The 14,478-nt window shown below is 41.0% G+C and overlaps 1 protein-coding gene across 1 annotated transcript in view; it reads left to right on the top strand.

Annotated features, from left to right (window-relative positions):
* Positions 1-114: 114 nt before the first annotated feature.
* EPDR1 (ependymin related 1) overlaps positions 115-14,478 on the top strand; it is a 27,315-nt gene continuing 12,951 nt past the window's right edge. The window contains exon 1 of the mRNA XM_068203622.1: positions 115-444. Within this exon, the coding sequence (XP_068059723.1) occupies positions 179-444 (266 nt within the window). The 5' untranslated portion in view covers positions 115-178. The remainder of the gene's footprint in view (positions 445-14,478) is intronic.

Genomic DNA, 14,478 nt, shown 5'->3' with positions numbered 1-14,478 from the left:
GCGCCGCCTCGTGCCCCGCTGGCGCTCCGGGCGCTGTGGCGGCAGCCGCCTCTCGCCGCCGAGCTGCTGCGGGTTTGGAGGCGGGCCGCCCCCGCCCCCCGGCACAGCCAGCCTGCCCGCCCGCCTGCGCGCCGTGCGGGGCGGCCGTGCGCCGAGGCAGCGCGGCGCGGAGCGGAGCATGGCGCGGCCGGCGGCCGGGCGGCAGCAGCGCCCGGGGCCGGCGCCGCCGCTGCGGCTGCTCCTGCTGCTGGGCGTCCTCCTGCTGCGCGGCGGAGCGGCGGCGGCGGGGGCCGAGCCGTGCCAGGCGCCGCGGCAGTGGGAAGGGCGCACCGTGTTCTACGAGCACGGCTCGGGCCGCAACACGCGGGCCGCCGTCTCCTACGACGGCCCCAACCAGCGCGTCCGCATCCTGGAGGAGAGGAAGGCGCTCATCCCCTGCAAGAAGTAGGTGGCGGCGGGGCCGGGCCGGGCGGGGCGGTGAGGGTCGGCACTGAGCCCGGAGGCGCCTCCCGGGGGGTGTGGGTGATGCGAAGCCGGGAAGGGGGGGGTCTCCCTCGGGCCCCGCGTTGCCGGCCGCTCCTCCCCTGCGTGAGTCGGGACGGCGCGGGGACGGCGGGAGGCGAGGCACCGGCTTGCTGGGAACTGCTGGCGCTAGGAAACCTATCACCAGCATGGTTTGCATCCATCCTCCATCTATATATATACATGTGTATATATATATATATATGTATGTATGTATGTATGTATGTATATACATGTGTATATATACATGTATATATATATATATATACGTGTATATATATCGAGAGATTTATGATCAACAGTGTCAGGTTTTTTTTACCTTTTTTTACCTCCCGCCCCCCCCCCACTCCAAATCTCTTTTGCTGTTTAAATGGAATTTGAAGCTAATCCAAAAATTTGTAGTACAATGGGTATCATGAGGTATTATGAAGAGGTTGTATTCAAACATGTGAATAACGTTATGGAGTAAGGGAGGAGGCACTAGCTCAGTAATTTGCTAATAAGTTTCAGTTACAAGTTCTCTGGGCCTTCTTGGTCCTTGTCAGTGCTTGGTCCTAAGTCAGTGCCAGGGTATCAGGATGCATCCATTACCTGTGGTACAGTGTATTCTTTCCCATTGCACAGCCCTGCAGGACCTTCCTGTTCTTCATTTATACAGGATGTATCTGTTAAGTCCATAACTAATCCCAAAAAAATTCCTGTGTCATTGTCTGTTTCTTGATTTGCTGAAAAACAAATGTAGAAAAAAGCTGACTAAAGAAGAGCCTCTTTTTCCTTCCTGAGCCTGTCAAGCTCAGGTTGGGTGGTAGAACTGATCAGCCTAGAGAGACCTTCCTGAGTGAGACATTTCTGGCTACTGAGTGTCAATCACATTCAGACAACGTGTCAAAACATACCTGCCAGTGTGAGGGTAGCAGGTCTGCCCATACCTCTGCCTCTTCCACCTACAGATTGTTCAAATAATTGTGCATCCATCCTGGGGATGTGTGAGACAAGGTAATGACCAGCCTATAAATGCTGTATCATCCAAACTAATGGCCTCTCCTGTTAAAAGATCAATATTCATTTTTCCTGCTGTATTTTTTTTCCTGACAATCAATTTCATACCAACATTGCACAGTAATTGTTTCAATCTTTCCAAAGCATATGCTCTTCTGTGATCCTTTCCCTCCAAATCCCCTGACGCTCGTAGAACTGTTTTGTGTGTTTCATTTTCAGGCTTACCTGTGCCTCATTGTAAGCTTTTTTCATTACTGTTTTTGCATAGGAACCATGTGAAGAATGGTAAAAACAACGTACAGGGGTTTGCTGGTGGTCTGTTGACACACAGCATGGAGTCTGACACTGGCCATGCAGTGTTCATGCTTCCCTTCTTCTGCAAGTCCTAGGTTGACTTTAATGTTTGACAAGCATAAAACTGTGCTACAAAGCCTGATGCAAGTCTTCCAGCTTCTAAGTTGTATTGCACTCATTTCTTCAAGCTTATATTTATTTTACTTGAAAACTTTAAGATTGAATAATTACTCTACATTTTGGACTCTGGGCCACATTTTGTCTTTTCCCAAGATCTTTTTACATTTTTGATAAATACCTGCTGTGGATGCACTTTTGTCTGGGTTGGTAGTGCTAGAAAGAGGCAGAGTGCAGACAGGTGTCCTTGTTGATTTCTGCTGTGTTAGATTTTTGTTATAGACAAATTTCTGACCTCAGTAGTCTTTAATGTTTCTAGGTCCATGCTTTCTGCCATCCAAAGTTGGAGAGGGGTTTTGTTATATGTGCAGTAGTGTCTGCTCAGGGCATGACCCAGCTTCCATTTAAGTCAACAGAAAGCCTCACATTGGTTTCAGGATGGATCAGGTCTAGAATTGTGAGCAGAGCAGAACTTCATTTCACAGGGATTTATCCTGTATTTTGAAAAATAACCTCTCCTCCACCCTGTTTTGACATTGACAAGAAAGGGGTAATTATGCTGAGGCAGTGACTACAAAATCAACAAGAAAAATAGTGCTGCCCTGGTCTGTAAGGAAATTTCAGTCAAAATTCTCACATTTTGCTCCTATCAGATGTAACTTATGTGCAGCAATCAGGGTTGGCCAACAACCACATTTTTCTACAGAGCATTTTCTGAAGCTTGCAAATGTGGACCTTAATCAGACACAGCCCTGTTTGAGTTATTGGCTGAGGTTAATCAAGGACACAAAGATTTGCCTGTGTGGAATGGCTTGCAGGCTCATAACCACAGGAAAACATGAAACTTTTAGGTTTTATTGTAGATCTATGTTTAAAATTAATGTATTCTGCCATGTGGCATTTTCATACCTACCTCAACTCCAGAAAAGTAGCCATAAGGTAAACTTCCATTTGCTGCTTCATTAACATCACTTCTTTGTCCATCAGTTGTTTGGAGATCACCTGAGATGCAGTGACCACATTGGTAAAGAGTGCCCATTCCCCATTGTCCAGCTGCACTGTGTCACCTGCCACCTGGGCACACGCCTCGCTTGCCAGACAACCAGCAGAGCTAGTTCATTAGAGAAGTCATAGTTGTGGTTTCAACCAGCTTGTTGGGTGGGTGTTTCTCTAGGTCACACAGTTGGCTCCTGCACTCTGGCTCAAAGTGTAAAAACTACCAACAGTGATGCTAGGCTGAAATTTTTTGAGGAGAACCTATTCCAGTTGGATTCATTTCTGGGCTTTCTTTTTCACTTCTTTTACAGATCCAGCCTTAGCTACACTCTACTTCCTTTGTTTTCTCCAGCATGCCTTGCCCTGCTGCTTCTTTCCCCTTCAGGATCAAATTTTTGGGGATAGACAAGGTGGGCAGGGATAATCTTAAAGTTTTGTGTGGTGTTCAGCTGATACTGATAACAGAAGAAGAGAAAAGAAAACAAACATTGAGTATATTGTGCTGTTTCCCATTTGGACTCGGTCATTCCAGATATAATGTGGAAGGGGAACACTTGAAACAGCTCCGTAGACCTCTTGGGGCAAAGCTGTTCTGTTAAACACAGAACATGTTTTTTAATCCTTTATGGCCTGCTATATGAAATTACTTCCTTTTGTGCTCTCTAGATGTTAAACCTTCCTCACTATTGTTCAACCCTCTGTTGGCCTCTATCTCAGGACACTTCACAAAATAGGTAGCAGTCACCAGCATGGTTTGCAGTTGGGGCAAGAGTTTCTTTTTAAGGTAACTTCAAATGGTGTAGATTTGAGTTATGACATCTCTGCAAACTGGTGAGAAATTCTGGCACAAAAAAGTCCAAAGAAAAAATCCTACTGACTGCACTGTGGCCAAAACTTCATGTCATCCATCACCTTTCATTTTCTTGGAGAAATAGAGCAAGGGGTGTGCTCTTTGGCACTGCTGAAGCCACTCGACGGCTGTTAGTGTTCAGTTATGAAGAAAGAAAAGCACGAAGTGAAGAGCAGAGCAGAAATAGTACAGGTGGTGTTTGAGAGCTGGAGTGTTACTTGCCACTTGCTGTGTTCACAGAGTTTCACACTTACCTTCCATACTATTTTCCACAGAATGATTTGCAAGGAAGGCCCAGTAACATATTGTCCTATGAGAAATGTGATGGTGGGAAGAAAAAAAATTCCATGTGGTCAAGAAAGTCAGTAGGAGGAAGAAAATGCTTTTTTGTTTTTTCTTCTATGCATGTATATCAACAGTAACTTCCTTGCCCTATTATACAGTACTCAGCACATCACCCGTGTATTTGCAACTGTCAGTTGTCTGTTAGTGTCTTAAAAACTGTAGCTACACCACAGAAAAACAATCAGGAGGTGCCCTATCAGTGTTAATTTAAAAACAGAACTGCATGTTGTTAAATTCCTTTAGTTCAATCATATTTGCAAAAGATAGGCACAGTTAAGGGGAGGATAAACTCCTCACCTGGCCACACAAACTGCTGGTGTGATGGAGGAGTGACAAAGCTATGTTTAGAGAAATAAGTCTCTTATTCTGGCAGGCTCTTTGCCTGTGTGTGTCAATCCCTGTCCTTGACTGAAGAGAGGCAGCATAAGGTCAGGTGCAAATATAACAACATTCATCTGGAGAAGAGGTGATGACTTTTCAAAATAAACAGAGTGTGGGCACACGTGTCTGACTTATCTCAACTACTTTTTAGTTGTTTTAGGATGTGTGATTGTAAAGGAAAAAACAGCGGTGTCTGACCTATTAAAATCGTATAATCCATCCGTTCTGTGGTCATTGTGGTGACTCAATAGGCTAAGTATTGAGCTACGCTGAGCAACTGCAAATTTGTTTCCCAGACTTGGTTTTGGGAGTGGTTTCTGCAGTTTAATGTTTTGGGGAATTAAAGACTGTCACGGGTAAAATTTTCAGAATTGGCCAAGTTGCCCAGGAACCCAAGTTCCATTTTTTAAAGATTATGTAGAGTGTGCAGACTTGTGAAACCCTTAATTTGCAGTGAAACAGAAATGAATTTTCAGCAGTTTCTCTAAATGTAACCTGAGTTCTTGGGACCTAAAATTCTTCATAAACTGCTGTGTATATAACTCGCTTCTGAGAACAAGATCTGAAGGAAGGTACTTAGACCTCCTGCATTTACTTTCCTCCTATAGGTGTCAAGTTCTTTCAAGTGTCTGCTGCTGCTAATGACTGTGAGTTTGGAAAGGTGGCTTTGGAAAGCTGCTGGGCTGGATGCACACTGACTCTCAGATGCCAGGCAATACCCTGAAGCAAGCCTCAGTTGTTCTAATGAGAGTTGTGTGGTGGGGTATGGAGGGTTGGCTGTAAAAGCCTCAACTCCTGCATTTCCATCATAAGCCCATTTACAAGTCAGTTTAGTGAGTCCCTCAGTGATGCTCCCTGCCAAGGCAGCTGGTTCCTTGGAGAAGAGAGCTATACAAGGAGGGAACTGTGGCCCATGATGGCTGCATGGAGGAGCTTCTCGTCTCACTCCAGCTGCTCATTCTGTTTGTTTCTGCCCCCAGGCAGCAGCAATCATTCCCTTTTCCAAGTTCTTGGTCTTGCTGGAAGTTGGCCAGGCTATACAGCTCAGGAAGGCACTGGAGTTAATTGCCTCTGTTGTTACAGGTGGGCTGGTTGGGAAGAGATGAAAACACTGCTCAGGGAAGCAGTTGAAATTCTTCAGCGGTTGAACTGCATCAGTAACAAACAAGTGGGCTCTGTTAGAGGAAGTTTGGAACTGTTAGTTTAGCAAAGCTTTTTCTATCTTGTATGCTATGCTTCCTTGGACAACAGTATCTTTGTTAGTTGTAAAAAAAAAAAACCCAGAAAAAAACATCTGAGTATGAATAAAGCAAATCCATTGCTTTGAAATGGCTTTGAAATGTTTAGTGTAGTGTTCTTGAAACCATTGTTTATGCTAAGTGCTCTGGAGCCATTTCATACAATACCAAAACATTGCACACATCCAAACTGAACAGAATAAACTGGCTCTTAAATTCAAAATAGCAGGATCCACAAAACCTTTTAAAGCTAGATAAAAAATGTAGTTAAAGTGTCCGGTGACCTCAAATTGATAATTTGCTAGAGCACTGGTTGGTGTACTTAAAAACCACTGTCAGACACTCACTGGGATCATTATTACCACATGAGTTCTAGCTATTGTTTACTAGATGTTGTTTAAAAACAGAGGTTCTCATTAAAATGTTTTGTTTTTCTAAAAGATGTTAAATGGTAGTCACTTAACACCATGTTGTACTTGATACTAGTGGATTGGCTTAAGCGTTTTATCCGTCTCTACCCTTGAAATTTAGGGAATTACTTCTTTCTTCCTTTTTATCATCTCTTGCTTGCCTATTTGAACCTTTTGAAATAATGTATTTTTGCATTGAAACTTATGGCTCATTTTGTACTGTTGGACATTATGGCAAAAACTTAAGGCAAGACCAGGACTGCACTGAAAATACAATATGCCTGTATATCTATAACTTGGACTAATGTTTTCAAAAGATAAATAATGTAAATTTTTTCACTTTTTTTTTATTCTTTTCTTTTTCTTTTTTTTCCTTTTTGGTATAGATTTTAAATGGACATGAATAGAAAGAGATTCAGTGTTCTGTGGTCACAGACAGCTGATGGTGACGTGACTGCACAGCTAAACAAACACAATGAAAGACATCTTTATATTCATGATCTTAATTTGGACTCCATTCAGCTTGAGGCCTGACGCAATTCGGATGTCACAACTGACAGCATCACACCTATTCTCACAGGACCAAAGGCTATTCATCTGAAAAAGTATCTCCTCTGAAGGCTAAACCAGAATTTTCTAATATAGGGTTTCTGTGAGGTAAAAAAAAAGTTTTCTTTCCCAGATAGAGACCTGATTTGTATTGCATATCAACAGGCTTATCCATTTATTAGGTGCATGGGACAGGTTTTCAACTGGATGACATTTTCCCAGACAAGTGAAATCAGTGAAATGGTACCTTATTATGCCTTTTTTGGTATGCCAAGTCAATGGTTGATTGAAAATTGAAAGTTATGGTTCAGGTGTCCTTCTGTCCTCTCTATTTTGCTATAAACTAACTGGTGGCTAACCTTGGCATGGCATAATAAATAATACTGAGCTATTCAGACTTGAGGCCATCCAGCTGTGAATCTGTGTAGCTGCAGCAACAACAATCCAACTCCTCATCTTGATCAGCTTCATCCCTGTCTTCAGATGACTTTCATTTTGGCCTTACCTGTAGATTTGCAAGGAATCGCATGCTCAGCAACTTGAGGAGTTCTCGCTCATGAAGTATTTTTACCTGTTGCTCTTCTTTACTCAAAGGGGAAATTATTTTCTCCTCCAGAGTGTTTTCAAGGCATGGTACAGTGTCTGATGTGCTGGGGAGGGGATGATGTCTGGGTAAAACAGGGACACTTTGTGCAATATTTTGGCTCTTCTAGAATAAGGAGCATTATGCCCAGCATGGCATTGCATAACATGAAGGTACCAGCGGCCAGTGAAACTTCTCCTCACCTCTGCCAAGCAGCCCAGCTTCTTTCAGTTGTTTTTGTTCACTGCCTCACTTTCATGGCCCCAGGGGAGATGTAGGTATGTTGACTCAAGATCTGAGATTCCACAGGGAAATTTTGTGTTGTCCTGAGGCTCCAGAAGATGCTTCTTTGCCTGTATCATGGTCACTCTGCCATACCTGAGAGTCATAGGCCTAGAACAGGATTTTCTGCCAAGAATTTGTTCCCATGTGTGAAAGCACGGACAGTTCAACATGAGAGACAGTCTTTGTTTTTAGTGGTGTATTAAGTAGTGTATCTGGAGCTGGTACCTCTTGCACATTCACACTCAGGAGTAAATTGGGGATTTCCAACAGCAGCCTACATTTCCTTGTCCAAAACCCAATTTATGGTTTTCTTACTACAGGTGGTTTTACTACCCAATTTAAGGTTTTCTTCTACAGTAAGAAAGAAGGAATCATTTGTTTTCATGTGAACTCACACTTTTTTTTCATCTTTCATTAATTAAAATCCCTGGCTAACATTTATTTGAGAATCAGTTTAATCATTCTTTTGAGGGTTATGTGCAGACATTTGGCTTTGTGTCCAACTCGATATTAAAAGTGCTTCCTGTGTATGACAAAAAGTCAGAAAGATATGGTAACTTCTGCAATTCTTGTTTCTGCTGTGAGAATTTTACTAGCAACATTCCTACAGTCAATAGGGTTGTTCCCATAACTTAGCAATGACCATATTTATGCTTTTACAGATTTGTGTTTATGTGTTTTCATGATTTTAAAAATTTCTGGCATCAGAACATGAATTTGGCAGGCATTTTCTTCTTGTACAGTGCTCACACTGTAGTTACTACAATTTTTCAGTCTTTGGCTACTAAGAGTTCATATGTCTGGGGAGCTACTTAGCTATTCATTCCATGAAAGCTTATTTTATCCCTTTCATTCCTTATGAAATTTACCCTTCCATTCTGGCATCATCCAGACTATGTTTTGTGGGCTAAATGCAGCCCAGAGGGAGCTTCCATCTAGCCTTCTGCCTTTCCCCACTGAATAGCTCCTTGTTGGTTTAATGATTGTCTGAAATTTGGATCCCTCTGAGTTGCTGCCCTTCTGTCCATGTGGGAGGAACAGAAGAAACTGGATGCATAAGTTGGAAATCACCTAAATCAACCCTGTGGCTGAGGGTCAGTGGTATACACTGCCATATTGAAGGAGTGATTGAAAATTCATGGTAATATGTGTGCAGATGCCACACTGCGTGTGTATAGCTTATTTCTTTTGCATATGAAAGTGAGCGATCTTGGGATTATTCATGTCTTGTCTGACAAAAATAACCTGTAAGATTCCGGCAGTGAACATGATGTAACATTGCAATAATACCTTGCATATTTACCTTTTGGTCAGTTGAATAGTTCACAAGTAAATCATTCCCAAAACAGCTTCACTGACCCTTAATGATTGACTTCTGGTGCAGTAATGTACTCTTCAGAATCTGTTCCTTTATAGCTGTTGCCAAATATTATTTCATACTTTAGAGTGTGTGTTCAAAACACACAGTCAACTGCTTTAGCAAGAAAAGTTTTGTGATGTCTGTAACTAATTTTTCAAGTTGTCTGTTTGGAACAAACCATTTTCTAATGTACATTTTCTTCAGGCTTTAATGGAGTAAGATAAAAAGAGCCCCAAAACACCTCCACATAATGTAATCCTTATCAGCAAGATAAAAAACAAAAACCTCTATCTTCATTCTATTCTGTTCTTATTCGGAGGTTGGGACCAACTGCAGTAAAAAAAAAAAAAAAAAAAAAAAAAAAAAAAAAAAAAAAAAAAAAGATAGCAAGGAAGATAAACCACTAATAAGAGTTTCCACTGAGGTTTTGGTCTCTGATGTTACCCATCCCTTACTCTGTCAGTTCTGGTACTTTCACACTTAGCATGATTAATTTGCTGTCCTTCTTTCAGTTCTTTGTGGGAATTCATAGTTGCTACTTCATCTGAAAATCAAATGGCTCAGTAACTACGAGGGCTTCTGAAATTGTGTCATGCTTTGCCATCTATTTGGTGAAACCCTACACAGGAAAGCTGGCATGAGACCTGTATAGCTGCTAAACAGCTGGAAATTTCCTCTTAAGTAGTCTGTCTGCATGGAGACCTACTGTTTGTATGGATACCTGTCGTTTCAGAAATTAATGTTTCTGAGGGGAATGGCCAGATTTTCCCCAGAATTTTCCAATGGCAGTTTTGTGCATGGCAGTGCTAAAGGTTTTTAAACACTCATATGGAGACCAGAGTCCACCCAAGTGAACACAACAAAGAAAGATTTCATTTTTCATTCTTTCAGTATCTCCTAATGCTATTTGCAACTGTGGTTTTATCATATTCAGATACTTTTCTTGCCAGGAAATTTAAGAATCTGCCATACTTTTAGGCAGCCAGCACTGTAAAGTTTACTCATGCTGTGCAGTTATGGTAATTCTCAGAGGATGCTTATTGGTAGAGCAGCATTCTATACAGATTGAGGAATTCTTGGTAGAATTCATTTCCAAATTAATGTATCACTATTTAATTAGATCCAGATTTGTTAACTTACATCTTCTCTACAAGAAATGAATTTCTTTTTCTTACCTGTGAGAGTACCTGGGGACTTTGAGCAATCTGGTCTAGTGGAAGATGTCCTTGCCCGTTGCAGGGGGCTGGAACTAGATGATCTTTAAGGTCCCCTCCACCCCAAAGCATTCTGTGATTCTGTGATTATTTGGACACTTCCATGTATCATTTTAAGTACCTGTGTCCAAAACCGCACAGGATTTGCAGAGACAGACTGGTTTGTTAGCCTGTCTCTTCCAGAAAATAGAGGAAAGCACAAACTTGGATAATATGTTGATAAAGTGTGAAGGTGAGGTATTTCCTTATTAATAGATGAAAGAAAAAAATTAGGGAAAGTAAAAGGAGATAAGGGTACGAGAGCAGAGTCACCCTATTGCATTAAGTTTATCCCCTTGCTATTGAAGAGGGAAAATGTAAGAGACCAGCTAACTGCTTCAACACAGCAGAAGATAAAAAATTCCTATTTTTTTTAACTTCTGCTCTGCCTATCTCTAAACCAAATGTAAACATGAAGATAGTAATTCTCAATACATTTATATGTATTCTTTGTTTATTATTATGACACACACATATTTTTGTTAGCTTTTACTGAGTGTAAGAGTATGTGACTTCACAAGATATGTACCTCATAGCCAGGTTATTGTAAGTTCCTAAATTCCTGAAGTAAGTCATCTAGTCCTCTGAAGAAGAAAACAGTTGGTCACTAGAGATGTCCAGAGTACCCAGTCTGTCACATAAGTTGTGCTAGCATAGTCAAGCCAAGTCAAAGTGACGTACAGTCAGATGATATTCGAGGCACTGCCACAAAAATGTAGCTACCACAACTGCTTATCTGGAGCCAGGTAGAGGGATCCATGATGGGTCAAGTGGGACCTCCTGTATTTTTGTGTTTTGGAAGTCTAACACATGTCTGAAACACACTTTGGTTCTTTGGATTTCCTTCCTCTGAAAGAATGGAAAAAAATCAGGCCTACAAGCCTGATTCATGCCCCCAAATATGGAAAGGCAGTTTCAGGCTGTAAAACTCCATAGATGATTTTTGTAGATAGTCTTTGGCCTTTTTTTTATGTCCCTTAAAATATTATGAAAAGTAAAACAACATCTCATCATTGCAGTACGTGTATGAAGTTTACCAGGATCTTAGTACAGTGTGTGAACAAGCATCAAATGTAAGGAATGAAGTCAGCTCAAATCATTAGCCCAAACTGTTTGTACTGAAGTAGCACATGTAGAAATTAAGTTTTGTGAGACCTGATCATAGCAGCCTCCAGGTACAATGCCCTTGAGATAGACCTGCAGTGCAGAGCAGTAACATGAGGCTTGGTTGGTGCGGAAGGTTTTTTCCGTCCTCTGTCCCCCTGGTTGCTTCAGTAGCACCTCCATCCCTCAGAAACCACTTTCCTATTCCCTGGATGAGTCCAACTACATGGTTAATGCAGTGCAGGGAATGTGGGAGATCAAGTATCCCAAGCAATACAGCAGACCAGAAAACAAATGAATAAATGAAAACGCTCCAAAGATTTCTCATAAGCAAATTAATTTTTCTGAGTCTCCATACTCTCAGAGTTGTAGGATTTTTATCCAGTTAGCTGTAGCAAGAGACTACATAAAAAAACCTTCCCAAGGAGAGTTTTTATGACAAAAAGATGTTGCATATAATTTAGGTGTTTGCAGTTAAGGATATAAAGATATTAATTACTTTGCCTAAAAACAAGGTCCAGAACACTATAAGGGAGAAGAAAAAGAAATACCACAAAGCACAAAATACGAAAAAGTTGGGAAAACTTGTGGAAATATATTTTTGTGCAGTTGAGATTGCATAAAATGTTATGTTTGCCTTTCAGTATCTCTTTTTGTTGCCCATTTGAGATAAGTTGATAGCCATTCTAGGTTTTAAACTTTTTTCAGCTTACTTTTTCTTCTAAATGGACCACCTGATGTAGCATCTGTAAAAATCACTGAAACTTTTCTGGCTGATTTCACAAGACTCTGGGTCAGGTTAATGTATAATTTTGGAGAAGGGGTGATCGAGCCATATTTTTCTCTAATTACATAGCTGATGGATGGAAGTTGCAAACAGCAGCAGTTACATGAGGATCTGCTCTTATGATGTGGAAAGAACAATTGTCTCTTGACAATTGGAAAACATGAGGGATGAGAGAGAAAATCTGATGGGCAGAAAGTAATTTCTGTTCATATGCTTCTCTGGAGAGAGAAATCAGGAGTTTCTTATGCAATCTTTGAATAAAAAAAAAAAGTGTCTAGTAAAATTGGGCGCCTCCATTTTGCAATGATTACTCTGACACACTGAAATTTATAAAATACTAAATTCTGTCCCTCTGAAAATTTGCCCTTTTTAAGTATCTTCATGTTTGAATGCCCAAAATAGGAAGCTGTTAAAAATCACTGGTCAGTTTTGAAAATTCTGCCCATTAAGTATATAAAATAATGTAATTAGAACACCAAACAACTGTAATATGCAAATATAAAACTGTGTAATTTTGAAATAATTATAAAGTAATTTTCTATTTTTAAAACAAGAGTTACGTTCATTTCTGTTGTGATTTTAGGAACGGTAGAGGAAAAGACTTTTAGCATGCACAGAAGTTCTAAATTCATATGATTAGGCAAAGCTCAAAAGAAAACTATGGCTCCCTGTGTGTGTGCATGTAGGACACTGGGCTCCATGTCAGGAAAACACCCCAAAATTAGGTAAACATACCAGCCTGCTAAAGCCTTCAGTTTGTATTTGTGTCAGATTCTAAATGGTAAAGCTATTTTTGTCATGTTTTAAGCAGCATGGGTAGTCTAAACATGTTCAATAGGTCTAGTGACCTTTTCCCGAGTAATGGAAAACTTTCAGCTGTGCCAGTGTAGTATATTTATACCAATATTATTTAAAGGTCTTGCCCTCCTTGCTACTGCTTCTTAGAACTGTCCTTGAATGAAAAATAAACGTGTCAGGGGTTTAATAAAATTGAAATAGCTATAAACATCCTTAAAAATACAAATGTATGCTTAACCACGCTTCCTTTAGCTGATTGCAGTGTCTTCAGCAACTGTTGTTTCTGTGATGGACTAACAGATAACCTGGGAAATAGTTCTGTATCAAACACACTCATGTAGTCCTAATGACTTGAAGATAAAGGTTTTGAAATGAATTTTCATCTTCTAATTACTTACATATTTTCAGCCCAGCTGTTTTTTAAGGACATGCCAGTTTCTTGTGCTGCATCATGGTTATTGCTTACGGAGGTTTCCTACAAGCAGTAGGCACGTGGTGACTGCTGAAAGCCACTCCCCACCCCCCGAAGGTGGAAAAGTTGTTGCTGTAACAAAAAGCACAATAACTCAATAGAGGACCAAAGAAAAACAGTTCTGTGAAGAGCAAGTTTAACAGATAGTTCAACCTTATAATTATTCCCTGTGAATGCTGAACATGTTTCATTTGACTCCTATCTCACCAGTCCTGATTTTAGACAGTATCTGCCTTTAATTCGTTCAGGCACTGAAAAGAGTGTGATGGTGTAATTAGAGATAATTGTGCAGGCAGACAGAGCTGAAGGTCATCAGTGTGCAGGAGATGGCACCATCTCTCAGATTCCTATGTGAAATAAGATGGAGCCCACTGCTGAGACTCCTCAGAGAGTGCCACTATTGCATTTGGGAGGTCTCAGGAAGTCATCCCCAAAAGGTTGTTCAGCATCTTTATGAAGGTAGCAGTGTCAAGAATCCAGGTCATATAATACCAGGACTTATTGATTGAGATAGTCTGTTACAAAATAACCAGACCAGCAGCCATCAGTATTCTCCAATTGCTTATATGTAAGGCTGGGAAGTTTGCCCAGTTTGCCATATAACCTGTTCCTCCATCCTGGAGAAGAAAAGCTTTACATGGGTTGTCCCTGATCACTGGTTTTCTTACCAGTTCTTGTAAAAGCTGGAGTGTAAAAAGACACAGATGTTTTCAGAGTATCTCCTAAGTAAACCCTCCTTGCTTCGGGTGACATGGACATGGTATTCATTTTTGGCTTTTGATATACTGTCTTATCATCGTACCTTGTCTTGCTGTTGTAGACTAAACATGCTCAATTTTTTCATAGGTCCTGTTTCTTAAACATCCCACTGTTCTTGATGTTCTCTGGACTGTATCCTGTCTGTTTACCTGATCCCTAAGTGAGGTATCCAAAACCAACAGCAGCATCAGCAATCTGGTCTCATCAGGACTAAGCAGAGCAGAATAAATGACCTCCCTAATGGACCCAGAACCGTAAACTTCCCTTTCTAAATCATCACTGCGCCACTTCTCAGCGGATATGTATGCAAAATGCCATTTCCTTTACAACCACGTAGCAATTAATGTCTTTCCTAATTATATGTTTTGTTTTACAC

The sequence above is a fragment of the Anomalospiza imberbis genome, chromosome 1 (genome assembly GCF_031753505.1).
Source record: "Anomalospiza imberbis isolate Cuckoo-Finch-1a 21T00152 chromosome 1, ASM3175350v1, whole genome shotgun sequence".
Classification (NCBI taxonomy): domain Eukaryota; kingdom Metazoa; phylum Chordata; class Aves; order Passeriformes; family Viduidae; genus Anomalospiza; species Anomalospiza imberbis.
The sequence above is the reverse complement of the archived record's forward strand: the minus strand, read 5'-3'. Positions and strand labels throughout refer to the sequence as shown.